This window comes from Rissa tridactyla, chromosome 1, assembly GCF_028500815.1.
Source record: "Rissa tridactyla isolate bRisTri1 chromosome 1, bRisTri1.patW.cur.20221130, whole genome shotgun sequence".
Lineage (NCBI taxonomy): Eukaryota > Metazoa > Chordata > Aves > Charadriiformes > Laridae > Rissa > Rissa tridactyla.
Window position 1 is genome coordinate 99,720,649 of NC_071466.1, and position 27,499 is coordinate 99,748,147.

General features: G+C 40.5%; 1 protein-coding gene across 4 annotated transcripts; it reads left to right on the plus strand.

Moving 5' to 3' along the window:
* Positions 1-25,982, plus strand: ZBTB21 (zinc finger and BTB domain containing 21). Of its 4 annotated transcripts, XR_008463490.1 has the most exons (4): positions 1-150; positions 10,631-13,974; positions 24,079-24,255; positions 24,382-25,982. XR_008463490.1 is itself a non-coding variant. In XM_054183684.1 (2 exons), the coding sequence occupies exons 1-2, from the start codon at positions 35-37 to the stop codon at positions 13,818-13,820; spliced, it is 3,306 nt and encodes a 1,101-aa protein (XP_054039659.1). In that variant the 5' UTR covers positions 1-34; the 3' UTR covers positions 13,821-18,829. The 4 variants fall into 4 exon arrangements, 1 of the variants encoding a protein (XP_054039659.1); XR_008463488.1 differs by having other exon boundaries at positions 24,079-25,982; XR_008463489.1 differs by lacking the exons at positions 24,079-24,255; positions 24,382-25,982 and adding an exon at positions 17,594-18,829.
* The last annotated feature ends 1,517 nt before the right edge of the window (positions 25,983-27,499 follow it).

Consider the following 27,499-nt stretch of genomic DNA (forward strand, 5'->3'; position numbering starts at 1 on the left):
GCGTTCCCTTCGATGACCTCATCCCTGGTGTGGGATGACGTCAAATTCAAGATGGATGGAATCACGGCGGCGGCGGCAGCGCGCGCGGGCGAACCCTGAAAGGAGGCGCCGAGGGGGGCAGCGGGGGGGGCGCGGCTGGCGGCGGAGCGGGTGAGTAACGGCCGCGTCTCGCGCCCGTTTCGGGGGCTGCCCGCGCCGCGTGGGTCCCCCCGTGTACAAAGGCGTCTTTTCCTGACGTAACTCTGAGGTGGTTGTTTTTTTTTTTCCCCTCCCCCCCCCCCCCTCCACAGCCACCACCGAGCGGGGCTGCGGTTCCCCGAGCGCCTCAATGCGCCTGCGCCGGTTACGAAACGCGTCTCCCCGGCCCCTCCTCCCCCCCCCCCCCCCGCTTCCTCCCCGCGCATGCTCCCTCGAGCTTTGAGGAAACGGCTGCGGAGCGCCCGTTGCGCCGGCACGCGCCCGCCACATCGCCCGCCCGGGCCCGCCTTGCTGCGCATGCTCCGCTCCCGCCGTCCGTCGTTCTTCCCCCCCGCTCCCCCCACCCCTTCCCCGGGGGAGGCCGGAATTCCGCGGAACTGCGCCTGCGCGGCGGTAGCGCCGGTCGCCGCTTTCCCTTCACGGCGCATGCGGAGAGCGGGGCGGGGGGGGAAGGCATGCGCCCGGCGGGAAGGAGCGAGCGGCCGCGTGTGTCACCCTCCTACCTGCGCTGCGCCTCAGGAGGCGGTTACGGCAAAGGCCGGGGCGGGTGGGGTGAGGGGGGACAGACGACGGGGAAACGTGGCGTCCCGTTGTTACACCGGCGCTTCCCTCCTCGCCGCCTTGCGGGGCCGCGGCTGGGCGGCTCTACCCCGGGGCGGATTACCGGGTCGGCTCCCGACCGTCAAACATAGGGAGAGGATGCGGGAGGGCTGCCCCTCCGCGCCGTAGGCCTGCCCTGGTGTGTCTCGAAGGGGGAGCCGCGCTCGCCTGCACATTTCAGGGCGGAAGGCAATCCAGCAAGGTTCCTGCCACCTATAAGTACATGCAGGTATTAAACGCAGTGTAGTTTTACTAGTCCAGGCGCTCTTTGGGTGCATTATTCATGAGTAGGAAAAAGTACCGCTCATAGCCTAGTGGAAAAATGCTCTTGCGCTGTGTACCGGCGTGTGGAAGGTGTTTTGCCCGATCACAGCTGTCTGAGAGAAATGTACTTTAATGCTCTTCAAAGTCCGAACTGCCGTTGTATGTCCAGATTGGACACGGCTTGTTGAAGTATCGAGCCTCAGGAAAACTTAGTCTAAAGTGGTTATTATGAGACAGGAAATATTGTGGAACTTTGTGTGCTGAGTGAGCTCTTCTTAATAATTAAATGGTACTTTAAAAACTATTCTGTTTTTCTGTTGTTGAACTCAGTGGAAGTAAGAGGTAGGTAGGCTGTAGGTGTAAGAAGAGATTGTGATGAATTATATAAACTCACAACTTTTTGTGAGTACAGTGAAGATCTTGTAGTTAAGTTGTAGTTAATATTTTTATCCTTAGATGTTAATATGAAAATAGTTTGGTTTTTTTAAGTATTTTTGTACAACAACGTTTTTGATATTAAATCAGGAGTAGTAAATATGTATTACAGGTAAATCTAGTACTGCTTTATGTTTGCATTGCCTGAACACTGCCACTTACAGTGTTCTGTTCTGACTTTTCTCAAACTGACAAACTAACTGATTTGACTAAAATTTTCCACCAGGGTTATGCTGATGTTCTTGAAGGGAACTTCTGAGCAATCTTTTGCAACTGTTTTTATAAACCTGTTTGCAAAAAACAAATTATGTGGCCATCTCTTGGGTGGAAGGGGACCTGACATCCTTTTCTCTCAGAAGTTGTATTACCCATGTGCTCTACAGTTGTCATCTCATAAGAAGATTTGGTTTACTCTACCTGTAGAAAATCCACCCAACCTGACTGGATCGTGAGCATTTAAAGAACTCAGTAGGGACTTGCAGGGTGATGTCACAGACTACAACCTCTGGAGTTTTCAGCTAGAATGTGTGCCAGACCAGGATTTATCAGGGGTTTCTCCAGCTGTGAGCTCCCCTGAGCCTGCTGGAGCCAAGATCACCCCTGGGAATCGGAACTGAGAGCGGGTAACCATGTCTCTTGCCCTCAGTGGTGCTCTTGCTCCTCCGCTAATTTCAGCACTTCTCTGTGATCCAACACAGGATTAAAGTTGTAATGGGTGCTTTTTTAATGCTTAAGGTAACTTATCCTTTAGTATGTATTAGCACTCTTATTTAATATAAAAAGAGGCAATAGCTTGTAAGAAGTTCCTGAAGTCCTCTTTGTGCTGTATATTTAATGGTACACAAGTATAACAAATGTGAACGTCTGTGCATCCTTTTCTTACTGTGTAGGTTCCAAGTGGCAGGGTGGTAACCCTGTCAGTTGATACAAATTGTTTTATCTGCAAAATAGTGATAACTACAGGCTATAAACAAGTGTAGACTTACAGGGTAGAGGAAGGAGGAGCTGGGGAGAGGAAGTTGGGCTGTAACCAGCATATGGTTTGTACTGCACTGCGAGGTACTATGCTGTGAGTCACACGCTGCAGTTGCAGCTGTTTCCAGCTCTCATTAAAAGAAATTCTCAACTTTTGAGCAATTGAGCTATTTCATAATGAACTCTGCTACATTTAATGATCTGAGATCCTAGGAAGGGGAAAAAAAAAATCTTTAGAGGCAGCGAAATCATTTGTTGCAAGCGGAAAGACTGCAGTATGCTCTGCTTTAAAATAGATATTCTGTGCAGACAGAGTTGCTTTCCCTGAATGTTTATGGTGTAGATTTAATATTAGTCTATGTACTGTAATATTTTTTCATATTTTTTCCTTAATGATAATATTTATGATAGCAATTCTCTTATATTGTCTTTTAATCAGCAGTGAAATAAAAAAACCCCAATGTATTGTCTTTGCTTATTGGCTATTTTGTGTATTATGTTTTTCTAGAATAGCTCAGCCGTATTTTATGAACAAGGAAAGAAAGTGTTGAGCAGCCTTTCTACATTTATTGCACCTCCACTACTACCCCTGTCAGTTCAGCAGTCTTACAGACCATCAAAAATAAAAAAGTTTTAAAATCACCTTGTCCTGATTGTTGGGGGGGGTTTCCCTCTGATATTTAGTGAAACACCAGACCTTTGTTGTACAAAATCTTTCTATGCAATCTGTGATGAAAAGACATGAAAAATCCTCTGGCCAAATAATTTAAAAAAAAAAATGTTGTGAAATTTATCCTTTTATAGTAATTCATATACAATTAAATTGCATTCTTCGGTAAAGGAAGAAATATTTTTTTCATTTTTTGTCTTGGAGCATTAATCTCCTTAGGCATGGTCTATCCTGCATCAGCACTTAACAGTGTGAGTAATCTGTAGGTTGCAATTTGTTCTCAGTAGTCTCTTTGATAAATTGTGGTTAGCTCAGGGACAGGTCTCACATGGGGGACAGTGAGTGTCCCTGCCACCCCCTTGCCCCCCATCCCTCCCACTCACATATTTCCCTCCAGCGTTCATGCATAGGCCAGCACCAAACCTCACACCACAATACACTGGAACTAGGGATGTACCAGTAATCCCAGTTGCGTATATGTCCACCAGCTAAAAAAAAAACATTAGAGCTACTTTGGGGTGAACTATTTGGCATTCTGGTCTGAATACGTTTGTGAGTATCTTCAGATAATTTTTCAAAAATTGTGTACTCGGTACAGTAAATATCCCTCAGAGAAATCCTTTTAAAGTGAAATAAGAAACATGGATGGAAAGGCAGTGGAAATACTGTGATTTCTAATCACCGTTTGCCACAACCTAATCTACCTGTCACAACCAAGAGGAATTAGTTTATTTTGTGCCAGGACATAACTCTGAGTACACTCCTTCACCTATTGAGGTCAATGGCCAATACCCCAGAAGTTCAGTAAGAGTAGGACCAGCTCCTTTCTCATTAATACTCTTGAAGAATGAAGAAAAAATATAGTGGTTTTGTTCACGGAGGAGGATTTTTAGTGGTTTTTTTTTTTCAAAAAGGGGTGTGAGACGTTGCTTGCCTCCAAATGCACGTGGACCTTGAGTAAGCTGAAAATCTTCCATGTGCTATTCATGACCTCGTAAATCTCTTATGTAAAACTCATGTAAAATTGCTGTTGTCTTTATCCTTTTACAGTATCCTATATTGTCTTCACAGTATCTTGCCCATAATTAATGAAGGCTGAATAAAGGTGATGGCTGAATGGAGGCTTTGGATCCCTTCAGTGGGTGGAAGATACCAGTGTTCCCTAAATCATAAGTTTCTCACTTGGCAGTTTTTTAGGCTTGGCTTTTATATTAGTTCTAGATGTTTCAGATTAAAAGCATGACTGTTTCCCCCCATCTCTAGTTTTCTTATAGAAACCTTAGTGTAAATGCAATTCTGTTCATAGAAAAATACATTATAGGGGTATAATTGGTTTCTCTTCCCATCTAGAATATTCTGTGCCTGTAAAAAGCACCTTTATATTAATAGAAATATGCCCACAATTAGGGTTTGTCACTTTCACTATACCAGCAAAATTAAAATCAGTATGTAAACAAGATTTTATTGTGAATTGGGCTGGTTAAACAAAGAAAGAGTAGCTCATACAGTAAAGCAGATGACTGAATATTATTCAGTTTGGTAAGTACATCTTGGCATTACCAAGTCAACCTGTAGAAAGAATGCAAGCATACATGTTTGATGTGTGTCTTCCCTTCTTCGAATTCTTGATTTCATATGTTTCTGGGAATGAGCTTTTAGTAGATGTTTGAATGTATATTCTGACATCAAGCCTTTAGGTCTTGTCCCATCAGGGAGTTTAATGGCAATGTTACTCAAGAGAACGAAAAATGAAGAACTCCTTTGGGAATGGAGTTTTCAAACTTCTTAATTTGTTGATTTAGTTTACAGCAGTTTGGATGATGAGTTACACACTTTTCAGTTGAGGAATGGAGGCCAGGACAAACAGTGTTTGATGCGTTTTAATCTTCTTGAGCTCTTTCAAGAAGAATGGGAAAAGCTCACAGCCAGAGCACATTCCTGCCCTCTCCCTTACATCCAGTAGTTGTGCAATCCCATGGTCAGCTGTATCAGTTTACTGATCAGACAGCAAGCTCGTCCTTTCTTAGAGGGGGAGGAAACATGGACTGCTCCTCGGAGGAGCAATTCCCGGTTAGATTGGGCTGAGAGTAAGATGAAGTTGCACCCTTAGCTGTGCAATTTGTTGTAAACAGGAGCAAGAAGGACAAGTGGGGCTTTGTGGTGTTACTCTAACACCTTGTAGTTTGCTGCAAGTCAGGAGCTATTCTGAGTGTCAATTGGTGAAACTACGGGTGTGATCTGAATGTGAAAAATAGCCTCTAATTTCTAAGAAAATTTCTAGTCTGTATCAGGATAACTGCTAATTATTTGTCTCTAGTGGAGGGCAAAATAGAGAGACTGCACAATATTACAGAATTTCTTCTTTTCGTCTCCCTAAATTTCCGCTTCTGTATGTGTGGAGGATAAGTAGTTGGAAATTAATACATCAATTTCACACACTAGCAAATATATTATTTATCCAATTTTATAGCTGTCTTCATACCAGTGAGTCTCTCCTTGTTGCTGACCTGTTGGAAATTAAAAACAATTGTCGTCATGGAGGAAGTTTGCAGTATTGTCTGCAGTGGAAAACAGCAACAGCAGTTAAATCCAGGAAGAGAGAATCCCTGAATTTACAGCAAGAGATTACTCAAATATTTAGTCAGAAAAAGATTACAAAAGTGCAAACAATCTTGCTCTGCAGGTTTGGAGCTTTTACATATAGCTTTTGGGGGTGTGTAGGGGTGTGTGTGTTTAAATATATATGGACTGTAAGAGAGTACCTGTGTTGTTAACACAACATAGGATAAGAGGGATTTGATAAACTGCTGTCAAACTCAAATAATAAAATCCAGCATAGGATACTTGAGTAGAATTTTAAACAGTGTAGGTTTCCTTTGCATCTGGGCTCTTGATGAGTAATGGGACTCTTTTCCCCCCTTGTGTCTGAAATAGCACATGAATTATCAGAGCCATCGAATTGTCTGCAAAAGAGGATTGTGCAGTCACAACTGAGTGCAACATTCCGGCATTTACCTGCCCAAACCACAGTGATACCCCCAGAAGTCACTTGTATTTCTTGGCTGAGTTTTATAATCCATGTTTCTTTGGATTTTTTAGTGGGTTTAACCCCCACCACACTTCTTACGTATGTTTTCCCTGTTGAAACCCCTGTTGTCTCCCTTGTTGCCTATCTATCTCCTCTGTGTGCATTTTCTCCTCCTTCCTTGTATTCTCTGCTTCTAACTGCAGTTTCTCACAGCCCTGGCGCCTCCTTGCTGCAACATTGCTTCTCATTAAGTGTTTCAGAACATTGTCTTTCCCACTGCCACCCCCAACATGCTATTAACATAGCTTTAGCTGACAGCTGTGTTGTTATAATGGAAGTCAGCAGGCAACATCAACATCTTATTTTAGTTGCTTGTGTATTTGCAAGTGTAAGCTCTTATGCTGAATTTTTTCACATAAATGTCTGCCTGATTCTATTTGTAAAGTTTCAGCATCGGTGACTTCATTGTTTCTGAAAGTGAAGTTTCAGATGGGCAAAGCTGATTGAACAACTTGCTGACAAAGAACGGATAGTTTTCTGGCTTCTCTTGCTGCGACTCTGGCGCTCGTCTGACCTCTCAGTGAGCTGATGAAGCTCCTAACCTATAAAATAGCAAACATATAAAAAAGCAGGGTTGGTTTTGTTTGTTTTCAGCTTCATTTTAGGGAAGGTGAAATGAGCATCAGAGCTGGTGAAAAGAAGAGGAGGGTACCATGGGGCTGGGAGCAGGCGATGTGAGAGTAAAGGGCAGAGAAAAGGAAGGGGAACTACCCCTTCAAATGCGGGTAGCTGTAGAAGATCAGTAGACTGCTGAGCCAAAAAATAAGCTTTTTCACCCTTTCCTTGTGAAGACCTTCCTGAGTAGAGATTTTCTTTTTTGCAGAAAGTAATTTTGAAATAGTAGAGGTGTTTTTTTCTATCCTTGTTCAAAAAATAGATCTCGTAGCAAATATGGTACTTACGTCTCTGAAAGCCAGTTTGCTGAGATCAATAGAAGGGCTATTGAAGATTGACACTAAAATCTCTTTCTGGTCTCCCCAAGGAAGGCTGCAGGTGTGCCTGCTCCACTTGCCCTTCCTGGATCTTGTGGTCACTGTTCCTCCTGAGGACCAGCAGCTGCTATAGCATGTGGCACCTGAACACAGACAATGGGAGATTTTCTGGTATGCTCCTACTGTACTTGATGTCACCCGAACTTCATGGAAGGAAAAAAGAAAGAACTTTGTTTCCAGTCAGTAGTGAAGACAGAGGGGGAAAAATGGTTGTAGACAACAGGAGCAGATTATCTGGAGGAAAGAGTTCAGGTAGCTAATGGCAAAATAATCTTCATCTGAGGAAGTGTGATTCCTCAAACACCTGGAATCAAATCTAGTATTACAGGAGACTGACATATTTCTGTTATCTACACAGTAACTAGGCACACCTTTTGTGTCAGGGCCGAGTGCAGTCAGCCGAGCATTGGCTTTGATGGCAAATGGTTGGAAGGAGTTCCTGCCTTCTTATAGCTGCTTTCTGCCTCTTCGGTTACACCAACGCATTCATTCTTGAGATTGCGGTTTAATATAAAAATTGACCAGCATTTGAAAAGAAGTGTTATTTGGTTTTGGTTCATTGTCTGAACTGCTGTGTAATGCAGGCCTGCAAATATTTGTACAGGCATAGCTGAGGGAGTGAAATGCCGTGTGCAGATAAGACGAACAAAAGAGAGTAGGAATGTCTTGGATCAACTTTGTTACTGAAAAGTGTTCATGTAGTGAAATTTTAATACATTGTACATTTACTCTGGTAATCTTTTGGGGTTTTTTTACATCTAAGTATTTCAGACTTTCAGATGATCTGTGTAAACGTGTTAAAATGGTTCTGCAAACCAGTTCCGGTTTTGTTTCCAGGATTAAAGCTGCCTTTGCAGGATTAATTTGGTCCCTTGCCATTCGTGTTTGTTGCAGCCTTGGTTACTATTAAAGTGACAGAGTTACATTGCACCCAAGAGCTTCTGCCTCCTTCACTGCACAGAAGAGGCTGTGATCTGAGAAAGAAAGGAAGGATTGTAGTGGGATGCTTATCTTTGTCTTGTTTAATGTAATAAATTGAAGGTGTTCTATGAATAAAAAAGGAGAATGTGGAAAGAAGGATGGGTGACTATTGGATTCCGCTTTAGACATGAAGATTTTACACGTGTCTCTACTAATGGCATTCCCGTGTTACCACGGACAAAGGAATGCATAGTAATTACATGGCGTTTATTCTGTGAGTGTTTTACACAAGACACAAGGTCTGGGTAAAGCAGACTAAAATGAAGATTTGAAAACATTTCAAAACATTTGACTAATATACTCCTTTCCCACTGTGTCCTTGAAGTGTGGGTTCTGCAGCAACCTCTATTGAGTGTCTCTACAATACCATTTTAGTTCAAGTTTCCTTCATAATCACCCTGTTGATCTGTTACCTCCATATACCATGTTGCAGCTTGCATCACAGATGAATTGCCCTGAGTTTGCAAACTCAATTTCTTTCAGGTGAAACTAAAGGAAAAGATGCATTCTTGCAATGGTTGTGCTAATAACACTCCAAGTGTTAATGGGTGCACAGACCATGAGACTGGATTAGGGCCAGACCCCACCACTTTAGCTTGCAGTGGCATCCACAAAGGAGATAGGTAGTGCACAGTCCTCAGACAGTACTTTTAAGCAAAACATAGAAAGCAAACCAAAACAGATTGGTTTCTCAAATTCATAGAAGCTTGACTGCTTTGCTTTTTTTAGATGGAGGTGGGGAGGATTATGCATTACATCTGGGGTGAATTAAGGATAAATAAGTGTTTATGAAACAACACTGCAAGACACTGAAGCACTCAGTGAAGAGACAGATCTGATGAGGAAACAGAATTTTGCTTTTGCTATTGCTCTGACACTGTTAATTTATTTGGTAATTTCTGGTGTAGAAGTGGTAGCTCAATCCTATGATATGATCGATGCCCTAAGACACTTTATGCAGCAACCTTTAAGTCATTTCTCAATAACACCAATTTAGACCTTGATCGTTTATGTATATCCATTAGTTTTAAGATTTACCACCCCTATTTATTAATTATGGGGTTACGGCTTCTTAACATTGTTTTTTTATTTTGATAAACTTTTCGGTTTTGCATGTAAGCAAATAGTGAAACCTTTCTGTTGTGGTAGCATACATCATGTATAAATATCTAAAGAGTAGTTTGTCAACTGATCTGTAAAAAGAAGAGAATTGCTTTTAACGGACACACCATTGGCTTGTTTTACTACCACCATAGACGAAAATAATGTAAAATTCTTACAGGTTAGCTTGAACAGAATTGTAAAAGTGTACCTGGAAAACAAAAAAAGAAAATCAGATATTGCTGGTATTGCTGGTTTCTGTGTGTGTGCATGTGCACAGATATATACATTTCAGTTCATGCCACAGAAGTTGTTTGTTTAAACTGACTTAAAAGCTGATTCTCTTCTTTTATTAAGATCTAATCAGGGGCAGTCTATGGAGTTATTGAGACATCCTGCAGTATGGAGTGGGCTCTGTTTTGAAGCATTTGGAACGTGGGGATTTCTGCACTGGAGTTTGAGTTTATTGTACTCTTGGATGCACCCGAGGGTAGCTGTTCCTCAAGTACATGGGTTGTGGGCATAAAGTGCCCACATGCTAATTCATGCTAATGAATATGATGGGTTGTTTAGTTCTCTGGTTGCTTTTAATCTAGAACAAAGCAATGCAGGGATATTTTAGTTATAATTGTGAAATTTCCAACAAACCAGATCCTGTCAGTGCAGTTCTAAGTGACAGATTTGATAGCTAGAAGTATATATTAACAACATTTACTAAACATAAGCAAGCGTGATGAATTAATCTAGATTACAAACAGTAATCCTGCTTCCTTCTCCATCCCCAGTATTAATGCCCTTTCCATCATCCTATTAAAAAGGACAACAAAACCCCGTTAATTTGTTTAGTCAGCAGGAGACTGTCAGGTTTGCTTAGTCTCAGAAAGGTGAGTTAGCATAACTAAGCCTTAAATATCCGAGTCAAGAGTTTATCAATGGAGTTGTCAAGGTGGAGATTGATAAAGCTGAGAAAAAGATGGTCAAGAGTGAAACGATTGAACTGTTCCTTCATGTGAACCAGGTGTATTGCAGGAAGAGAACACAGTCCCCTCAGTTAGTTAGGTGTAATTTTCTTGGTGTAAGATCACTGTTTAACAGTGTATTTGAAAGTGGGTACGTGAGCTGGTTCTTCTCATGCCTGTGCATCTGTTGGAGCTAATAGTGTTGTTTTAGTTCCCATACCTTTCCCCCAAACAAGCTGTTTTCTTCAGCTCTGTTGATGGTGATTTAGCCAGTTTATGACGTACAGAGGGATTAGTGTGTTTACTTTATCTCTAACAACTGTTCACGTAAGGCAACCTACAACTTTTTTTTGTTGTTCTTTTTCAGGAACATCAGAATCATGGAGGGGCTCTTGCATTACATAAATCCAGCACATGCCATTTCACTTCTAAGCGCGCTGAATGAGGAGCGTCTAAAGGGACAGCTGTGTGATGTTGTTCTTATAGTAGGAGATCAGAAATTTCGAGCTCATAAAAATGTTCTGGCTGCCAGCAGTGAATACTTCCAGACTTTGTTCACAAATAAGGAGAATGAGTCTCAGTCGGTGTTTCAACTCGACTTTTGTGAACCAGATGCTTTTGATAATGTGTTAAACTACATTTATTCTTCATCCTTGTTCATTGAAAAAGGCAGTCTTGCAGCTGTGCAAGAACTGGGCTACAGTCTTGGAATATCCTTTCTTACAAACATTGTTTCTAAGAGTCCTCAAGCTCCTTTTCCAGCTTGCCCTGTTAAGAAAATACTGTATCAAGATGAAGACGAAAGTAGTTCTCAGAAGAGAAGTGTCATTGTCTGTCAGAACAGAATTGAAGCACAAGTGAAAAGTATAAATCAAACACAACATGATTTAAGCCATACTTCTAAACCTTCACCCTCTGTTGCTGTCAAAACTAGCACTAGACCACAAGTAACAAAACCAACTGAAACCCTTCACAACTTATCGCTGACTGAAAGGAGATGGCTGAAAGAAAGCCCTGTGAGCTATACCAAGCTTCATGAAACTTCTGGAACTGTGGAGGATCAGAGCAGAGGTGGTTTAGTGAAAAGGAACACAGTATTGCCTCAAATGCCTTTAGCAGAGAAAGAAATTGCAAGCGATGAACCAGGAAGCAGTGGTCAGCTTTTAAGAGGAAAGGCTGCAGAGATGTCATTAAAAAGGCTGCGTCCACCAGTCCTGTCTCTGCGTGGCACATCAGAATCTACATTTCTGTTGCGAGAGGCTGGAAAAGGAATTGGTCAAGGTGAAGACAGGAATTTGCTGTACTACTCAAAGTTAGGGCTAGTAATCCCATCTAGCGGATCTGGTCCAGAAAACCAAAGTATTGACAGAAGTGGGCCACTTGTAAAAAGTCTCCTTCGAAGGTCACTGTCCATGGACAGCCAGGTTCCTATTTACTCACCTTCTGTTGACCTAAAACCTTCACAGGTGTCATCATCCTCCTCGCCGGGAACTAATGATTCCCAGAAGACATTTAATATTGTATCTCAAAAGTCATCCGTGAAGGAGTCATCAGAGAAGTTAGTCTTAGATGAAAAACCACAGGTAATACACCCACATCGCCTTAGATCTTTCAGTGCCTCTCAGTCAACTGATAGGGAGGTTGCTTCCCCTCTCACAGAGGTGCGAATAAAAACTGAACCTAGCAGTCCACTTTCAGATCCTGCCGAAATAATAAGAGTTACAGTGGGTGATGCTTCAGCATCGACAAATAAAGACTTTCCTTTTAAAACTGAGGATGATCATAAGGAACCAAGTAGACTTCCAGCAAAAAGGAGGTTTCAAGCTGATAGAAGACTACCATTTAAGAAACAGAAGGCAGATGAGCAGGGTTCTCCTGGGTCAGAAGATAACTTTGAGGAAGGCTCAAGCCCTACGCACCTTGATGCTGATTTTCCTGATTCTGATGTCAGTAAAGATGAATACAGTGAGATGGAAGAAGCAAGACCAAATAAAAAATTCAAATGCAAACACTGCCTTAAAATTTTCCGATCAACAGCAGGTCTTCATCGTCATGTTAACATGTATCATAATCCGGAAAAGCCCTATGCTTGTGACATATGCCACAAGAGATTTCACACAAATTTCAAAGTGTGGACGCACTGCCAGACACAACATGGAATTGTGAAGAATCCCTCACCTGCTTCCAGTTCACATGCTGTTTTGGATGAAAAATTCCAAAGAAAACTGATCGATATAGTGAGAGAGAGAGAAATTAAAAAAGCTCTAATAGTTAAACTAAGACGTGGCAAGCAAGGTTTTCAGGGACAGTCTGCTTCACAAGCACAACAAGTCATCAAAAGGAATTTAAGATCGAGAACCAAAGGAGCCTATATTTGTACCTACTGTGGGAAAGCTTATCGTTTCCTCTCGCAATTTAAACAGCACATAAAAATGCACCCAGGGGAGAAACCAATTGGAGGAAATAAGGGTCCTAAGCAGAAAGATCATGCTCATATTGAAAGTCCAGTAGAAAGCAAAGAGGTTTATCAGTGCCGTCTCTGCAATGCTAAGCTCTCTTCACTTATTGAACAGGGAAATCACGAGCGACTCTGTAGAAATGCTACTATCTGTCCTTACTGCGGCGTTAGATTTTCTTCTCCAGAGCTGAAGCATGAGCATGAAAGCAAGTGTGAATACAAGAAGCTTACTTGTCTTGAGTGTATGCGTACCTTCAAATCATCCTTTAGTATTTGGCGTCATCAAGTTGAAGTTCACAATCAAAACACAATGGCTCCATCAGAGAACTTTTCTTTACCTATCCTGGATCACAATGGAGAAATAACTAGTTCGTCAAGATTGCCTCCTCAGTCAGAGTCCAATAAAATGAACAATTTTGTTACTGCAAAGGAAGATGGTGTATTCAGTGATTCATCAGAACAAATAAATTTTGATTCTGAAGATTCCTCCTGCCTACCTGAAGACTTAAGTGTATCCAAGCAGTTTAAAATTCAGATCAAAGAAGAGCCTGCAGATGATATAGAAGATGAGGTAACTGAAACGAGCAGAGAACCTAAGGAAGTAATCTCCAACAAAGATGCTGGTTTGTGGCCCTGTGAAAAGTGTGGGAAGATTTTCACTGTACGCAAACAGCTGGAGCGTCACCAAGAGCTCTTATGCTCTGTGAAACCATTTATTTGTCATGTGTGTAACAAGGCCTTCCGAACCAATTTCCGTCTGTGGAGTCACTTCCAGTCTCACATGTCACAGGCCGCAGAGGAGTCCACAAATAAAGAGCCTGAGATATGTCCACCAGCTAATTCCCCGTCACCACCACCCTTACCTCCACCCCCACCCCTCCCCAAAATCCAGCCTTTGGAGCCTGATAGTCCGACAGGCTTGTCTGAAAGCTCCACTACTACTGAAAAATTATTCGTACCGCAGGAGTCAGATACGCTCTTCTATCATGCTCCACCACTGTCAGCAATCACGTTCAAAAGACAATACATGTGTAAACTCTGTCATAGGACTTTTAAGACAGCTTTTAGTCTTTGGAGCCATGAACAGACACACAATTAGCTTTAACAGGTACCTTAAAAAGCTAGTTCAGTGGAGGCTGTGTTCAGGATTTCAGATGTATGCCATATAAACTAGAAATCTAAGAGGATCAAAATAACAATGACAGCGACGAAAAATTTGGAATTTGTGATGCTGCTTGGATTTGAAGATTAAGGTAAACTAACTTGGTTAGTAGGTAGAAAGCAGAGTAATTTAAAATACTGTGGTCTGGGATCTAATAGTAACAGAATAATTTTTATTTCATTTAACACTGAAATATGATCACATCTGGATTGTATGCATGGATCTTCATCCTGTGATGTTGGTGTGTGCGTGTGTATTATATATAAAGTTATATATTAAATGAAAGAGCAACAACAATTTGGATTCTAACTGTGAGTTTATAGTAGTGAAATACTGTAATCAACTTCATTAATTATTTTTTTTTTTAATAAAGACACCAACACACAAGCTCCATATAAATAGTTGCCATACACTTGCAGTTAGGGAGGAAGTGGATGGAGTGTCTTGCTGTATTGACTTAGGTCTTAGAAACCTTTAGCAATAACAAATAAACCTCAAGTTTGAGTAATCCTGATGTTGTTGGATATGAATGTTTGATATTTTAAGGGAACATAGAATTGTTTTGTTGTTATATGGAACTTGTGCAAATTAAAATAGAATCTAAAGTCAGCAATATTATTACTAAGATTTTATATAAAAAAGTAGCAGCAAGCCTGCTTTCAGCCATTTAATTATGTTTCTAAGGAAAATTGGGGGAGGGGGTACTTTGCTTTATATAACGTCCCAAAGACTAATTTACTACAGATACTTCGGTAGCTAAAGTCATTGTAGTAACAGGCATCATAATGCAAATGGTACTGTTTATAATATGAACTAAGACTGAATGGATGTCAGACAAGTTTCATAATTTTGTTTCCACTATTTGTACAACTGTTTGTAATTCTAACTACAAAGGAATGTATAACTATTAAATGAAAAAAGAAGAGAGCTCATTAAGGGACAGAAGCTGAGTTGTGTTCCTACATACAGTAATAAGGTTGGCCATGAGTATAAAGATGTGTTTTAACAAAAACTAAAAATGTAAATATTTATATAGACACCTGTATAAATGAAGAAGTATGTATTTGAAATTTGTATTAAGCATACATATCCAGCTCAAAGCAGAGGAAAAACCATCACACTACAATCACTGCATTTTACGAATACAGTGCATAGAATATTTCTTTCTGCTGCTTTCTATAATTTGTGATACTGTGTTGCAATTTTCTAATTTGTTGAAAATCGTGGTAATAATGGGCTGCAGATATTCTGTGTGGTTCCATTATTTTACCTCAAATCACAACTGGAGCATTTAGTGTAAGTGGTATCATAAATATTTACCAGAAGCTATAGTAAGGGTCCAAAATTATTCTGTAAGTAAAAGAAAATATTTACGCAGAAGTAGGTGGTAAACAGTGAAAAATTCTGCTAGAATTTAGACTTAATGGAGTGGTGATGGACTAAAGTGAACATAAATGATGCAAAACAGTATTTATGATCCTGACCAACTTTACCCCATGTGGGTTGGGAGAGGGGGATGGCATTCCACGCTACCTAGTCTGAGCCCAGCCTGTGCTTGGTGAAAGCAGCAGGAATTTGGTCACCAGTTTCAGGGTTATCAGGAGTGAGGCTTTAATTGTGTATGTAACCATGAATTTTTTTTCAGCATCCCAAACTTGAAAGTAAAAAGAATTGCAAGCTGACACTAAGATTTAGCAAAATTAAGCACAAGTGTAACTCCTGAGAATCTGAGGATGAGCATCCTTAGCTAGGCACACACAGGAGTAGATTTTTCTCAGTGAAAGCCCAAGTGTGCTACCATTTTTTTTCCAACAGAATTTTGTTTAAAAGAATTGGCTCAGGATGGACCCCTGACTTTTTTTCAGCTTCCAAAAAAATATCAAGCATCTTCTGTTTCATTTTTGATTAAAATCTGGAATTGTTACTTAATACTTCTAATAGTAACATGTCCTTTTTTGTCCTCTTTCAGGCAAATTTTATCTGAATATGATTACGCTAATTTGTTAGAATATCAATCAAACTCTTTCATTTACATTGCAATTAAAATAAGGTACTTGTTCAATAGTTACATTTCTAGTTACTTTTTTATTGCATCTAATAAGACTAAATTTTTTTCTTGCCAGAAACAATTTCAAAATAAAATGGTTATTGCATTTAACCTGGTTTAACAAAATCAGAAAAACATAAAGCTGCGCTAATTATCATTTAAATGTACGTAAGGAATCTGTGCATATAAAATAGAACAGGGTTTTGTAAAATGGTTCCTAAGTTTTCACCAATGATTCCTCTACGCAACAGTCTGAAAGTTGATATGTAGCCTTCGAAAAGTCAGCGTGCTTTCTAGACGAAGGTGGCAACTAGTTCAGCTATGTCATAGTCATCTAACTTCCAGCTGGGATTCTGCTATGTGATATGATGATAAATTCCACACACTTTAAATCAAAAGCTTGTGCAACATCTTTGAAGAAACCTTACCTTTTTCCTAGTATACTATGTATTATAAAAAAATCCATAAAATATTTTCGGTCTAAATAGCCTCCTTCTAAGTTTTTCTTTAGTTGTTTGTTGGTTTGGTTGTTTTTAAAGTTTGGTTTTTTTAACTTTGAGCGTGTTCTGTGCGTTTTTTTAAATTCAGTTCCTGTTGTTTAGTAAAGAAATTCAGGATCTCTGAAGTTTAATATGAGATGTTTATATAGCAGTTCTGGTTTTCTATTAGCTTTTATACAGTATCTTAAAAAGCCCTTGATAGAAGTGTTTATTTTGGAGGATACGGAATAAATATGCTTCCACTTATATAACTTTAATATATGTTTTAAAAGTTAAATTATGAAAAAAATGTTAGTTGCTTGTTTATAAATAAAGGTCTTTTGAAGAGTGTCTAGTTTGGCCACAGACAAAATAAAAGGCAAATTTATTGATATAAAAACCTGTCTGCATCATATCTTGTTTAATTTTGTAGCCGTGTACTAAAGTGATACAGAGTTAGAGGTCTTGTTAAATATAAAAAATGTTTTGCCTTTTTTCTTAAAATTTGTGACAGGAATGTGCAGATGTTTTAATATATAGATTAGAATCTTTAATTCTTTCTTTTTTTGCTATTTTTATAATCTGTCAGATAAATCTCAGAGAACTATCCTGCTTCAGTGGAAGTACAGTGGAACTTCCATTGCATTTAAGAGGAGCAGGGTCGAGCCATGAAATGTATTTTGTTTTGGGACTTTTTTTCCTTTCAGGCACTGTGTTGGCAAAGCATCTAAGCCTATGGTTAAATTCCATTGAGATCAGTCTTAAGGTTTTTTTTAAACATGTGCTTAAGTTGCTAAATTGGGACCATGATCAGCCATTGAAAGTGAGCAATGGCAGAAAAATATATCCAGATTATCTTTTTTAAGTCTTAGAACTAAAAGTTAAAATGAATTTTCCTCTACGTGAAACCTGCGTATACAGCTAGGGTATAATTCCGTCATTTTACAAAAATCAAAGGACATGAACCAGTGATAATACCGTCTCTACTTCTTGTATCTGCGCTTTTCTGTGGGTGACACTAGAGTTTGTCTTGTGTATTTCAGAATGGAGATGTAGCCTTATCTGTGAACCAAAACACAGCTGTAAGAGACTTGTTCCTGCATTTCCTATTTTGGCAGGCCTTCTAGTGACATCCAGTAGAATTTTTGTCTGATGTTGTTTGTTTGTTTTTTTTCCCCAAGTAGGGCATGCGGGTTTGGTCTGAAGCTACATGTACTCTGTTTTTGTTCCAAGCTTCCAGTGATAAAACTAGAAGTTCCTCACATGGGATAAGGACAGACTATGCCTACCTTCTTGGCACTAACAATGAGGGTGCAAATATATGGCATGAGCCTGTAATCTGGCATGTGCCTCTACTGTTCAATAAATTGTTTACATTTTCCTACTAGAAGATTTAGATAAAAATCAAAGCAAGCTTAGGGATTTGGTTTTTTTAAATGTTGCTGTTAATGAATCAGTGTTAAAATCTTTTTTGTTGTTGTTGAACACAGCCTGATAGTATTTTTTAATGTCATTGATTCTTGTTTATTTAAAATGACTTGTGAAAAACTGTACTATAACTGTTGTACATAAAGGGACACTATCAAGAGAAAGGTTGTATACAGTAAATGTACTTATCTGTATTAAAAATACTTGATATTAATAAAATCAAAGAAAAACATTGATTGACTTATAACATTTGCTGCTTGGTCATGAAAATGCCTGTTAAGGGCATCCTCAGTTCGTGCAAGGATGTCTGAAAAACATGTCTGAATTCTGTGGGCTGAGCTTATTTTTCACGTTGCTTTTTCTCTTGCTATTCCAGAAAAATGGACTCAATCCACTTTTCCAGTTTCTCAGTGATACGCATTACCTTTTAAAGACACAAGCTTCCCACTACTGCAGCAGCATCTTTTTAAATTAAAATATGTACATAAAACCAGAACAAAATATGTTTTTGCAATGTAACATGCAAGATACATATACAGTACACATTTTAAGGCTTATTCTTGACAGTGTCCCTTTTTAAAAAGCAGGAAAATGGGATCACTTTTAGTGCTTGGGTACAGGGGAAGAGTTTCCTACAGTTTCTAGAAACTGGAATTATCCAATATATTTGCTATAGAATTTTCCAATTAGTTACACAAAATCACTTGTCATTTTAAAGGATTATAGAGGTAAGACAAAAGAAGCTGGTTTTATAATCCTGTATACCTTATAGTCATTGTATATCAGTTCAATACACCGGTGTTGAATTTTGATTAAGGATGGGTTTTTACTTTTTTTAGGACTGAGACTTAATAGCTTAGGGTTACTTTTTCTTTAATGTAATGTAAATCCATTGCTGCTTTGTACAACTTTTTCTACTGTGTGTTTTCTTTACTTAGATCTTGACTAAGAAATATTGGCGTCCAATAAACTTACACTTTGTTTCTTTTGAATTACTGTGTCTTATACTGGAATCTCTTGGCAAAGTGTGATCATAGAATCATGTTATTGTACGTACCATTGTGTCTGTGGGATGGGAATTTTGTTTATAAAAGAGCATCTTTTGATCTGTTTGTTGGATGTAAATGATAGTTTTTTACATTACTGAAATAATGGCTTTTGTTTGTTTTAATAAGTGCCTCACTGAATCTTTCACTGCAATATGCAAGAAAACCAACTGCTCTAGACAGTCTCTTAAAAATTTGAGCACAGCCCAAATTCTGCTTCCTGTGCCATCACTGATTCAAATTGGACTTTGTGGAAGCAAGGCTACTTCAACTGAGTATCTCTTTCATCTAAAACTGGATTGAAGCAGGTGTTTGAAAATACACTGTCAGGAGTGTTTATGGTATTTTGCAGTGCTCTCATCAAAAGCAGTTTTGCTGCATGTGTTTTCCCTTTTCAAAAACCCTTCCGTGAGAATATAGTGTCCAGATTCCCATGATGCAGAAAATGATCTCTGTATCTTTTGGGAACAGGGTTTATTAGGCTCCTCTCTTTGAAGTAGATGAGACTGTCTTTGTAAACTCTTAGTCTAGTTTTCTCAACTTCTTGGACTCCGTATTTGCTGTCCTTTGCCATTTTTAATTCGTGCAGTTTGGTTCAACCCATTGACCAGTTTCACTCACATTTAATAGAGGAGACAAGGTCTCAAGAGTTAGTCTCCCAACAAGTTTCATAAAAATCACTGACTGGGTAGCAAAGAATGGCCTTAGTGGGAAGGATAAGATTTGCAGCGAGAGCATGTAGTGAACAGTTATCTGTGCTTTCTACCCCAGCGCTTGTCACTGTGTGCACATGTACTGTCTTGTCAGAGTAAGCGGGGCAATAGGTCGGGTGAAACATACAGCAGACCTGAAGTACCAGGTCTGCTAAATGGTCAGAAGCAGGGGTTGAAAGGGCACTCCAAGATCAAGAGGATTTGGGCCTTTGATGCTCCTTAAATCTCTTTGAAAACAGGGACAAGGGGCTCCTGGCCTGTCCCTCCATGGAGTATCCCTGCACGTCAGAAGTTAGGTAAGCTGTGGGAAAGGCAAAGAGAGGATGGAGAGCTGCCCTCCGGCTTGTGCACAGATTCGTAAATCACTGAAGGTTTGGCTCCCTCTTTCTCCTTTCAGCATAAGGAACTCCTCTGGCTCTTTCTGCATCCAGTTAAGATCTACATCCACTCCTCTCTCCGTTACTGTTTTAGAGCAGTCTAACATCTGCTTAAATGCTTCACAGAAAATGTCTGCTCTAGAGACCATCAGATAATATTTGACATTGCCATGATTTTGGCCGGATTGGCCAATCAGAATGACAGATGGCCCTCTCCCCAGAGAAGAGAGGAAGACATAAGGAGATTTACGAGTTTAGAAAAAAGAACTAAACTACTTTAATGAAAATAATAATAAATAAGGAAATAAGAAATAATAATAAAATAATAAAAAAAAGTATACAATATATACAAAACCATATCCAGCTCCCAGGATGACGATCACATCACCAGCAGACACAGGGAAAGTCCCAGACTGGAGTCAGCGACGGACAGGAGCTGAATTCTGGATCTGGAGTCAGGAATGCTGGGATCGGGATTAAAGGCAGACGAACAGACAGGGTCCTCCTCAGATGTCGGCCATTGAAGAAAGAGCACAAGCCAGAGCAGCCTTGCCCCTTTGATCCCTCAGCTTTTATACTGAGCGTGATGCACATGGGATGGAATACCCTGTTGGTCAGTTTTGGGTCACCTGTCCCATCTGCTCCTCCCTGCAGGTGGGACCCCTCTACGCTTCTCCGCTTCTGACCCTCTAACGGGGCAGATAGCGAAGTTAGCTGATCTTTGTTGTTACAGCAATAAGTATAAGCAAGAGGCTCTGTGCGTACCATTCCTTGGTATAATCAGGTCTTATCACTCTGGGAGTGAACACTTTCTGAACAATATGCTGTTAATTTTGGAGTTTAGCCAGTTAGAAGAGGCCCAGCTAAAAAGTAAAATTACAAATCAGAAAATTGGTTCTGTTTTACCTCAAACCAGGACAGACGTAAAAGTCAAGAAGCAAACCAAAATGATAAAATGTCACTGATAACACCACGAACATTGTGCCTGTTTTCATGGTTATTTTTTGTTCTAATTCCAGCCATCTGCTTCCTAAGACAGTTGCTGTGCAAACAAATCCAGTAACTTTTACTTACTTTTCCGTTCATAGGATGTTTCCTGTTACCAGTCTTTTTAGTACACAGACACTAATAGGATAATTTTAACTATTAGACCAACATGGATAACATTTCTATTTCCAGTCCTGAAATACTCTGGCAATAGAAATTTTGAAGGTGTTGGCTGCAATGAAGCAACATACAAACCTTTTTACGTCCCCTTTATTTTACATGCATCGAAAGAGGTGCATCAAAAGCAAAGCCAGATTCTGTTAATAGAATTTGCTGTAAATTGCCTCTGCAGTTTTGATACAAACCTTCACAATTTCTTGTAGTTACTAGCTTAAGCTGATACTGGAGAGCACAGGCTCTCATCCAGCAACATGCACCTCTCCAATGAAGTCCCCTGGTATTAAAAAAAGAGGCAGTAAGTCCTGCTGGGATTACTAGCATCCAGGGACACATCTGCTGGAAGGAAGAAACAAGCCATGCTGAGTTTTGCAGGCTCCACAGGCAGGTGTCTGAAGGAACAATGGGCAACAAGCCAGAAGAAGAGGTGGCAGAAAGCAGGATGAAACCAGTAAAAGAACATAAGACGTAGAAGAGAGCATGCTGTGGCCCTTCCAAAAACAAGAAAAAAACCATCAGCTTCTGTTTTAAGGTGTCATTTGTGGTGACACCTTAATGACACCTCTTTGGTTCACGCTTTTTCCTTTCTTACCTAATGAACACCTAGGAGTCCCTTGAGGTTTAACACCTCCTGACCCTTTTTGTCTGAGAAGAAACTGCATCCGTTCCTCTATGCTATAAAGTCTACGAAAGAGTCTAAGGGAAGAAAAACTTCCCAAAAGATTGTTTAATAATATTTCCCCTACAATATTGCATTGGAGGTAGTTTGGGTCCTCTTGGAACAGGCTTTGAAAACTGCATGTCCTGAGGGCTTCGCCAGGTGTGGCAACTATACCTGTAGAGATACATTTGCAGTTTCTCCACCTTGCCACCTGCACCTCTGGGTCCTAAAGAGAGGGATCTAAAATCCAAGGAGAACCCGTAGAACAGTACATACAGCAGCTTTGTTGAGCACCAGCGTACATACTCCTTCCTCAGCTGGCTAGTCCTTGGCTGTGTGCAAGTCTCTTGCTCTGCGGGGCACCCTGCGTGGAGTCCAGTGAATGTCAGAACAGACACGGCTGTTCCCACCCATAGGTGGAAAGGAAAAGACTTCCTCTGCGTGGCAGCCCAGGGCTGCGATTAACAAGGCTATTTGCTGCTGCCTCTTCTCCACTCATCAATCAACTGAACCGCCAAGTGCCACAAGGAGGAAACTTAGCTTTGTTAGCTTGCATTCGGATTAGTTGTTTCGGGAGAAATTTGACTGAGGCATGTAAGTGCATTTTTAAGAGCATGAGAAAAAAAAAAAAAAAAAGTAAAAATACCAGACTCTCACTCTGAATATGTCTGGAGGAGAATAACTGAAAACTACCCAAAAATTGGGTAGCTTTTTGGCAGTACTAGTACAAGGCTTAGGTGAGGAAGAACCACAAAAAAACCCTAGTTTTATGGAGATGATCCTATAATCTATTACATGCCTTTGACACTGTGTACAGGCATTAGGAGGAGCCAGAAACAAAAGACTGCAACATCACACCCACCTGAAGAGCCCCACTTCAAAGGACCACACAGAAGGTGAACCCCTCTCCCTCTGTATATGTATGTATGTGTATAAAAATGTGTGTGTCTAAATATGGCTCAGTTACACGGCAGTTGCTGCGTTTGGAGAAAATTCCCTGTTAGGTCAAAGGCATGTTACAATACACTTTTGTCCAAAAGCTGTCCTCTCTGGTATTTCCTTCACTAAGCAGCATGGTTTCTGCCTAACTGACAGCTAGCAGTGGAGAGATAAGGTGCATCTCCAGGCTCTTGAGTCCTTTGCTCCCTGTTGGGACAGCCAAGGAGGAGGCCAGTCTATGCCAATGGTTTCTGCAGCACAGACAGTTGTCTAAGAAAATACAAAAGCATTGCTTGTAGCTTAACACCTGTTATGATAACATATAGTAAACACACTTGAACATAATGTGAAGTCATGACTGAGGAGTTAAAAGCTTTTTACCCTTTGTCGGTGCCAGAGCACATTGCATTCTCCTTCAAGTAACGCAGGATTTGCATAACCGTATTGTGAGTGAGCCTGTACCCATGTGCTCCAGACTCAAGGTGTTTTAGCCTTAGCAGAGTACCCACGGGGGTGTGCCCTGGGATGACATGCAACACAAAACTGGTACGTGCCCTTGGATTTGCTTATCCATCTAGCTGAGTTAGAGCTTTTTCACTGTTCTTCTATAGGAAGGTGCGAGTTGTGAGATTTTTCAAAAGCCTTTATTTTATTTCATACTCTTGCTATTGATTTCCTGCAACATTGCTTGAAATGCCTTTGCTTTCAATCTGAAACTTGAAGATCTCTTTTACTACTTGCCAAGTCCTTTCTTCTTTCTGATGCCCAACATTCCCAAAGCCAGTTGGTCTTAGTGTCTTCAAGCATTTGTCTGAGGGGCACATGAGTGTTTGTAGTGCATGGGAGAAGCACACGTTCCTGGGAAGTCAGCATCTCCTGGGCTGGAGCCCAACATTCAGTAGGGGAGGCAGGAATCTCTCCAGTAGTTCCTTGTCAGGAGATTCTTCAGGTCTATATTGGACACGGGAAGCCTTGACCATTTGGACAGAATGTTAACTCTGAGCCTAAATTAACCCATAGGCAAGGAACTTCACGTAGCTGGAATCACCCATCGTGCCTAGGGTGCCGTCCTTGAGGAAGGCAGCTCACAATACTGCTTACGAGTACAGCGAGCTCTCCATCCCAGCACCATCACCTCTGGTGATACTTGCGCTCTCTGGTGGAGAGAATAGAACTGGCTCCAGCAGGTGGAAATAAATTAAAAAATAAAAGCTTGTCTGTCATGTTTTAGTTTCTAAAAACTCACGGTATTTTACTAACGTCTAGTAAATATATTTTTGAAAATTCATCGTCATAGAAAAAATAACACTCTCAAAAATATTTTTCCTTCTTCCATTGCAGTGCTACATACAAGTGGTAAAAGAAACAATCGGCAATTCCAGATAAAATGTCTGTCGTTAGCCTTTATTCCTTTTGCAAAATCGTGACCACTTAGGAATAGATTATTTACCAGATATTGGAGAAAGGGAAAAGTGTGATCCTACAAGAAAAGCAAAATAGCTATAATACAACAAAATGGTAAGAGACTTCTAAAATTAATGGGTGGAATACTGATGTGTTATGATGAATGCAAGCACCATGGTGCCTTTATTTGTTTGCTTTCTCATGTTGTTTTGTTTGTTTTGGGTTTTTTTTCCTTGATAGGCTGTATTTCTGGTGCATTAATGGCTTCAAAAGAAAGCACAAGTATCCAAGGTGTCCCGGCTTGGGTCCATGGTTGCTCTAATAGAATTGAAACATGGCTTTGCAGTTTTGCTTTATATCTGAATACATAATTCAAAATTATGATTGGTCAAAATAAAATATTGTGACCCATTTGTTTTGAAAGTTAGCCAATTTATCAACAATTATATTTATGGGGCATGGTTTTTTCAAGATTTTTTTTGGGACCAGGTCTGTATGTTAATAACATACCTAATAACAAAGCTATAAGAGCAATTTTCTAATTTAATGAAAACCTCAGCTCCTGGCAGTATGCCTTCTTAAGCGCTTAAGAGATGTAGGCGTTCGGGCAAAGAAGAACTAAATGACCTAAATGAATTGAAGTTTTTCTACTATGAGGTCATAGTGTCTTTTTCTTCAATAGAGATTGGTGTTTGGATAGATCAGATATCTCCTGGTTTTGCAAAAGAACCAAAAATAAGAGCAATTAGTCAAAGTGAAGGTCTAAAGATGTCATCATCTTGGACCCTTTTTTATATTGAGCAAGACTCCTTCGTTAAGACGAGGATGTTCTCTGGAATACGTGCATTGGAGGGAGTTATTCCAGATCAAGAGCCAGCTGATTGCTAGCCTCCTTGCCCCCACACTAGCTCCTACTTACAACAGCTTGCTTAGTGGCACCTCCTTGGTGCCAGACTGCCGACTGTCTTCCAATGAGCCTTCTCTGGGCATCCCACCTGAGCCTTGTTCCACCTCTTTGCATGCCCATCACTCTCTGAGACAGCTGTCACAAAGCAAGGGACAACGTTTCTGGTACTTCGAGTCACATGAGACAATATAGGTCACACGTGCTGAATCTCATCTAGAAAGGGGCTACAGAAAACCGACTGGAGAGTACACATAAGGGCAGGACTAAATGGAGGAGCTCATCTTCTGGCTTTAGCGTTGTGCCTCTCCTTGCCCCACAACTCCTGAGCCAGCTTGCCACAGTCAGCGGGTAGAAGGACATGCTTGTTACCTGCCTCTGTTACCTGCCTTTTACAGTAGATAAAAGAGTGGGAGAGAGGCTGAAATGCTACCTGTGAAAGGGGAAATGGTCCCCTCCTCCATGAGAAGTAACATGCTGTCGGGTAACATTCCAGGTGTGAAGATTAACAGGTCTACTTCTGCCAGCAGAGCTGTCAATGAAGAGTGTGCGGTGGTATCACCTCAGGCTGACTGTTATGCTAGCAAAATCTCATAATGAAGACATAGTTATAGCCACCTCAAAGGTAAAAGTGGCATCACACAGAGTCCTGGGACACTGGAAAAAGCTCTGCTGGCCAAAATGCAGTTTTGCCAAACTAAGTTTCTCTTACACTATTATACTGTCCTGACAAAGCACTTGTTTCAGATTTCGTGTTAGATTACATGTATGGCCTCATATCAACCTTCTTTTTCTTTCATGTGTGTAAAAAATACTCTGGAGCTCAGAGGCAGAGGATTAGTGGGAAAGGTTTGGATTGATTTTATGTCTGTGCATTGTAATTGTATAAGTGATCATTTAATTGCAGTGATTGAACATACTGTGCTCTTTTTTTGGTCATTGTTCCGCTCACTGCTTTAAAAATTAAATTGATTAAATAACTATGATCTTGTCCTGCTCCCTTTGCTTATATCTATAGCACGGGACTCAGGGTAGTCTCGGATCTAGCACTTTCCAGGTGCCAGATCTGAGTGCATACCCTGCTGTGTCCCACCCTGGCATACACATTTGACTGTGCCAAGTCCAAGCCACCGTTCCACCCATCTGCAAAAAATCTGGAAAGTTCAAACAAATAGTCAAGGTCGTAAAATTCTGCCCACGTTCTGTCTGCAGGGTGAAAAAGGGCATCTATGAATGTATGTATGATGTATGATGTATGATGTATGATGAACCTGGCAGCACTAGTTACCAACTGAGATATTTCTTTGTTGTTCACGTGCCTAGGGTAACTCTACCAGCAAAACATTCTAGCATTGACTAGGTCAGGGTAAGCTACAGGTCTGCAGTTTTCTTCTTGCCTTTCCCACACAGAGTGAAACGGTTGCCAAAATTCATACTTCAAAGGACCAAGAACAGGACATGTGAGGTAACCACAATGAATGATGCATTTATAACTCTCTGGTTCCAGAGGCCTTGTAAAATCAACTCTGTATCAATCTCACTCACTTTACGTTTTTTAAACTTGCTTTGCAACCATCACTGACAGAGATACATTCTTGCTAATTAAAAGAAAAGCTGGGATTTGGGAAACACAGAAATACAGCACATAGCAGAGGCTAAGAGCAAGTCAAAATCACAGTTCCCAGCTTCAAAGTACGTGGAATTATGAAAAACTAATTACTTTACTAATCGCATCCCCAGAGCTATGCTTTGATGGGTAAGATCCTGAATGTTAAGAGAGGGCTATTCCAAGTTCACAGGTGCACGAAAAAGGAAAATAATTAAATATTAGCTGCCATATATTTTTGGTATACTTCAAAAGTAAAAATGTAAAATATTTCTAGTAACAAGATAGCTAGTAAATTCTGCAAAGGAAAACTGTCCTTAATATCTCAATGTAATCTTTTACTCTTTCTTGTCATTTCATGTTCACCAATTAGACTCACAAAATTCCTGCCAGTTAAAGAAAACTGTCTATGTGGCCTATGTGAGGAACTGAAACATGGGACAAGCTAAGGGCAGGTTTGTCTGCCACAATGCAGTGCTCTATTAGAAATTTCTGAGCTATCTGCAAAACAAGATGGTACAGCAGAGACGCTGGCTTGGGTCTTAAAATTAGCACAGGTAATCAATCTGGTCTCTCAGCAGGGTCAATTAACCTATTAGCTGTACTAACATAGGAATATGGCCCTGGTTGTGGGTCTCTGGAAATCTCGGAAGCTTGCTCCTTGGTATCACGTATGTGTACTCTGCATCACCTGCCTGGAGTCAGGTGGGCAGAAGGCAGCTGGTCGGTGAAAGGAGGGCGGGATTTCCCTGTGTCCCAGGCAAATACTTTGACTTCTGAGTAGCCCATTCTTCTTACGTCCATACAGTAAACTAACAACAGCAGATAAAACCATGTTCTGGTCCTGT

What these genes read in the sequence shown, in the direction of transcription:
- ZBTB21 (XM_054183684.1), top strand. Translation starts at nt 35, where the DNA reads ATGACGTCAAATTCAAGATGGATGGAATCACGGCGGCGGCGGCAGCGC. An exon ending in CGCGGCTGGCGGCGGAGCGG is followed by an intron (nt 151 to 10,630) that starts GTGAGTAACGGC and finishes GTTCTTTTTCAG; the next exon opens with GAACATCAGAATCATGGAGG.